Here is a 5,623-nt window from a genome sequence, read left to right on the forward strand (position 1 = left end):
TGGGAGGCTGGGAGGAGGCGGAAAATTTTTTTTTTCTTTCTTAATAAAAAATAAATAAATAAAAAAAAAGGATAAGAAAAACCACCTACTACATGAGGGGCTGGAACACCACTTAAAGTTCTAGAATATTCTTCATTCTGTGTCTCTGTTACTAACGCCATAGTTGAATGCCTGAAAATTTTCTGCTGTTTAAAACACATCTATTTTACTTACTCCCTCCACACGAAGACAATTAAATGTCAAGCACTCCCCCCAAAACAAAACAAAAACAAACAAGTAGTTTTCTAAGCATTTTTAATTATTTATGGAAACTTTGAGTTAAAGGCTATTTTTTACCACATTATTAAAACAGTGATTAACCAGTGACTAGCTATGATTTAAGCTCAAGTAATGAAAATGCCGCTGTGACAAACTGGTCTCAGTACCCTCCCCCCACTTCCCGGGCGCCATTTCTTAAAACAGTTTATCCCAACATGGCCCTGACAGACTTCTGAACTTTGAATCAAATATTTCTATAAACTTACTATTGGTAGCTTGTTTGTGACTCTTGAGAAGAACAGCCAGACTTTTCATAGAGCTTGTCCCCACGGGACCAGTCGCTACTGTATTTCTTCATATTTTTAGTCTCCACCCGGTGCTCACGAGCGTACTCACGGCAACGGCTTTTTTTTCTGACTGCGCAGGACTCCGCTTCAGTTACTTCCGGTTTGCCTGCTATGCCGCTTATGGCCAGTACTTATTACTTCCGGGGTAGCTACTCCCATGTGACGTCCAACTGTTCTTCATATACTATTGAATCAGTTTTATAACTTCAGTTCTACCTTTATGGAGCTGAAATGATACATATGGAATCTTACTTATAGTGAAAATGAAAATGTTCTTCATGTTTCTCAAGTTTCTCAGACCCTCAAGTCCAAAATTTAAACTGGATTTTTTTTTCTCCAGTTTATTTCTAGTATATATTTTCTCAGTCAGCTATGCACAAATCTACATTATTTATTGATTGACTTTTGGTTCTCTTCTTATTGTTTATTCATTCAACATATATTTATAGTCATTTACTGTGCTCCAGGCATTGTGCAAAGCTCTCGCTGCATAATACCCGTACAAAGCTTACAGACGGGTGCTGAGGAGATCCATCCAGACGGATGAGCAGACAATCCGGAAGGGAGTACAGGGCCCCTCCAGCTCCTGCAGGGGCTTCTTTGTTCGACAAGATCCTGCCCCCCTCCAAGTTCGCCTTTTTGTCTGCAGGATCCTTGGACTATCAGTAGTCCCTGTTCCTGTGCTGAGGAGTTCCATCCAGACGGGTGAGTGTGTGCCATCCCAGGGTGGATGGTCCGGAAACTGAGCACAGGGCACCTCCAGTTGCTGCTACAGGGGTTTCTTTGTTCCATACGACCCTGCCTCCCCAAACCTGCCCTATTGTCTGCCAGGTCCTTGGCCCCGGAACAGTTCTTGCTCCTGCACTGAGGCTTTCCACCCAGAGGGGTGAGTGTGCCTGCCAGAAGGTCCCCGGAAGGGAGTGCAGTGCACCTCTTGCCCCTGCTGCAGGGGCTTCTTTGTTCCACACAACCCTGCCCCCAAAGTTTGCCCTTTTGTCTATGGGGTCCTTAGCCCACCGGGAGTCCCTGTTCCTGTGCTGAGGAGATCCATCCAGAGGGATGAGTGTGTACCCCTCTCCCCCCGGCCGGACAGTCCAGAAGTGAGTACAGAGCCCCTCCAGCTCCTGCTGCAGGGGCTTCTTTGTTCCACACAACCCTGCCTCCCCCAAGTCTGCCCTATTTTCTGTGAGGTCCTTGGCCTAGGAACAGTTCCTGCTCCTGTACTGAGGCGATCCAGCCAGAGGGCACGCCTTTCCATCTGCGGGGTCCTTACATCTACCAGCATGACTGACTATAGTGCCAAGGGGCCCTAAGAGAGGCCAAACCAAGAAAATTCCCGAAGTACACAGCCAGTCACAGCAAAGATTGGACCAAGATGCCAAGACTCTCTTGGCTGCATTTGAAGGAAAAGATGGGCAGGTGCCAATGAAAGAATTCTTCCAACCACCTGAAAAGCAACATGACAACACAAGAATACAGTGAATACGAAACAAGAAGACTTGAACACCCTAGTTCAGAAGAAGTGGAAGAAATCATCTTTAAATGTAACATTAAGAAAATAATAGAGGCCCTTAAACAGAATGTGAAAAACTCTTTTAAAGAAATGGAGAAGACAAAAAGTTACAAGAAATGAATAAATCTCTCAAAGATATTCAAGAAAAATCAGTCAAACAGGTGATAGAAACAGTTCAAAACTTGAATAATGAAATGGAGGTAATGAAGAAAACACAAACCGAGGGATGGCTGGATATGGAAAAATCTGGGTAAACAAACAGGAACTACAGAGACAAGTATAACCAAAAGAATACAAGAGATAGAAGAAAGAATCTCAGACACTGAAGATAATATAGAGGAAATAAACTCATTGATTAAAGAAAACAGCAAATCTAACAAATTCTTAACCCAAAACATCCAGGAAACCTGGGACACCATAAAAAGACCAAACCTAAAAATAATAGGGGTAGAAGAAGGAAAAGAATTACAGCTCAAAGGCCCAGAAAATATATTCAACAAAATTATAGAAGAAAACTTTCCCAACCTAAAGAAGGATATTCTTATGAAGGTAAAAGAAGCATACAGAAGACCAAATAGACTGGATAAAAAAAAATCCCCTCATCATATCATAATCAAAACACAAAATATACAGAACAAAGAAAGAATATTAAGAGCTTCAAGGAAAAAGGTCAAGTAACATATAAAGGGAAACCTATCAGAATTACACCTGACTTCTTAATGGAAACCATGAAAGCCAAAAGGTCTTGGATAAATGTGCTGCAGACACTAAGAGACAATGGATGCAAGCCCAGACTACCATACCCAGCAAAGCTTGCATTCACCATCGATGGAGAAAACAAGGTATTTTAGGATAAAAACAGATTTAAACAATACATAGCCACAAATCCAATCTTACAGAAAGTACTAGAAGGCAAACCACAAACCAAGGAAGCCAACAACACCCATAATAACGCAGACATCTGAGAACCCTCCACCAGCACAACTCAAAGAAGAGAAACACACAAACAATACCACCAAAAAAAAAAAATCCGGAGTTAACAACCACTGGTCATTAATATCACTTAATATCAATGGATTCAATTCACCTATAAAAAGGCACAGGTTAAGAGAATGGAAACGAATACAGGATCCAACATTCTGCTGTTTACAAGAAACACACCTCAACCTCAAAAACAGACACTACCTCAGAGTAAAGGATTGGGAAAAGGTTTTCCAATCAAATGAACCTAAGAAACAAGTGGGTGTGGCTATACTAATATCTAACAAAATTGTTTTCAAACTAAAATCAATCAGAAGAGATGGAGAAGGACACTTTATACTCATAACAAGAACAGTTCATCAGGAGGAAGTCTCAATCCTGAATATCTATGCCCCTAATATAAAACCATCTACATATGTAAAAGAAACATTACTAAAACTCAAAGCACACATCAAAACCCACACTCTAATAGGAGATTACAACACTCCTTTCTCACCAATGAACAGGTCATCCAGACAGAAACTTAACAGAGAAATAAGAGAACTAACAGATGTAATGAACCAAATGGACCTAACACACATCTATAGAACATTCCACCCAAACAGAAAAGAATATACTTTCTTCTGAGCATCTCATGGAACCTTCTTGAAAATTAATCACATAATCGGTAACAAAGCAAACATCCACAGATACAAAAAAAAATTGTAGTAACCACCTGTGTACTATCGGATCACCGTGGAATAAAGTTAGAATTCAACAACAATTCTACCCCCAGAAAGCCTACAGACTCAGGGAAAATGAACTGTCAACTACTGAACCACCCCTGGATCAAGGAAGAAATAAAGGAAGAAGTTAAAGTCTTCCTGGAATTCAATGAAAATAAAGACATAATATACCCAAACCTATGGGACACTATTAAAGCAGTCCTAAGAGGAAAGTTTATAGCACTAAGTGCCCACATAAAGAAAACAGAGAAAGCTCACATTAGAGACTTAACAGCACACCTGAAAGCTCTAGAAAAAAAGAAGCAGACTCACCCAGGAGGAGTAGAAGACTGGAAATAATCAAACTGAGGGCTGAAATCAACAAAATAGAAACACAGAAAACAATCCAAAGAATCAATGAAACAAAGAGCTGGTTCTTTGAGAAAGTCAACAAGATTGACAAACCTTTATCAAAACTAATCAAAAGGCAGAGAGAGAACATTTAAATTAACAAGATCAGAAATGAAATGGGAGACATAACCACAGACACAGAGGAAATTCAGAGAATGATTAGATCTTACTGCAAAAGCCTGTATGCCACAAAATTGGAAAATGTAAAAGAAATGAACATTTTTAAGATAAGTACCATATACCAAAATTAAATCAGACAAGGTTAACAATTTAAATAGACTTATAAGTTGTGAGGAATTAGAAGCTGTCATCAAAAACCTCCCTATCAAAAAAAGCCAGGACCAGATGGTTTTAATGCAGAATTCTACCAGATCATCCAAGAAGTGCTAATACCTATACTCCTTAATGTGTTTCACACAATAGAAACAGAAGAGTCATTGCCAGACTCCTTTTATGAAGCTACAGTTACCCTGATACCAAAACCACACAAAGACTCAATTAAGAAAGAGAATTACAGACCAATCTTAACTCATGAACATCGACACAAAAATTCTCAATAAAATACTGGCAAACCGAATCCAGGAACACATCAAAAAATTACTCATTATGATCAAGTAGGCTTCATCCCAGAGATGCTGGGCTGGTTCATCATATGAAAATCTATCAATATAATCCATCATACATAAACTGGAAGAAAAAAACATATGATCATCTCATTAGATGCTGGAGAAGCATTTGACAAAATTCAACACCCCTTTATGATAAAGGTATTGGAGAGATTAGGGATACAAGGTTCATACCTAAATATAATAAAAGCAATATAAAGCAAGGTGACAGTTAACATCAAATTAAATGGATTGAAACTCAAAGTGATTCCACTAAAATCACGAACAAGACAAGGCTGTCCACTCTCTCCATACCTCTTCAATATAGTGCTTGAAGTTCTAGCAATAGCAATACGACAACATAAGAAGATCAAGGGGATTTGAATTGGAAAGGAAGAAGTCAAACTTTCATTATTTGCTGATGATATTATAGTGTATAGAAGTGACCCCAAAAACTCTACCAAAGAACTCCTACAGCTGATAAACACCTTCAGAAATGTGGCAGGATACAAGATCAACTCAAAAAAATCAGTAGCCCTCCTATACACAAAGAATAAAGAAGCAGAGAGGGAAATCAGAGAAAAATCACCTTTCACAATAGACACAAATAGCATAAAGTATCTTGGGGTAACTCTAACCAAAAAGTGAAAGATCTATTTGACAAGAACTTTAAGTCTTTGAAGAAAGAAATTGAAGAGGATACCAGAAAATGGAAGGATCTCCCATGCTCTTGGATAGGTAGGATCAACATAGTAAAAATGGCAATTCTACCAAAAGCAATCTATAGATTCAATGCAGTCCCCA

General features: G+C 39.1%; 1 protein-coding gene and 1 pseudogene across 1 annotated transcript in view; one reads left to right on the top strand and one right to left on the bottom strand.

Moving 5' to 3' along the window:
- Nucleotides 1-616, bottom strand: part of Nxt2 (nuclear transport factor 2 like export factor 2) — a 15,659-nt gene extending 15,043 nt beyond the window's left edge. Inside the window, 1 exon segment of the mRNA XM_026789350.1 lies at nucleotides 525-616. Coding sequence (XP_026645151.1) covers nucleotides 525-616 — 92 coding nt within the window.
- A 109-nt stretch (nucleotides 617-725) lies between these two features.
- LOC101990867 overlaps nucleotides 726-5,623 on the top strand; it is a 32,289-nt pseudogene continuing 27,391 nt past the window's right edge.

This window comes from Microtus ochrogaster, unplaced genomic scaffold (assembly GCF_000317375.1).
Source record: "Microtus ochrogaster isolate Prairie Vole_2 unplaced genomic scaffold, MicOch1.0 UNK17, whole genome shotgun sequence".
In the NCBI taxonomy this organism is placed as follows: domain Eukaryota; kingdom Metazoa; phylum Chordata; class Mammalia; order Rodentia; family Cricetidae; genus Microtus; species Microtus ochrogaster.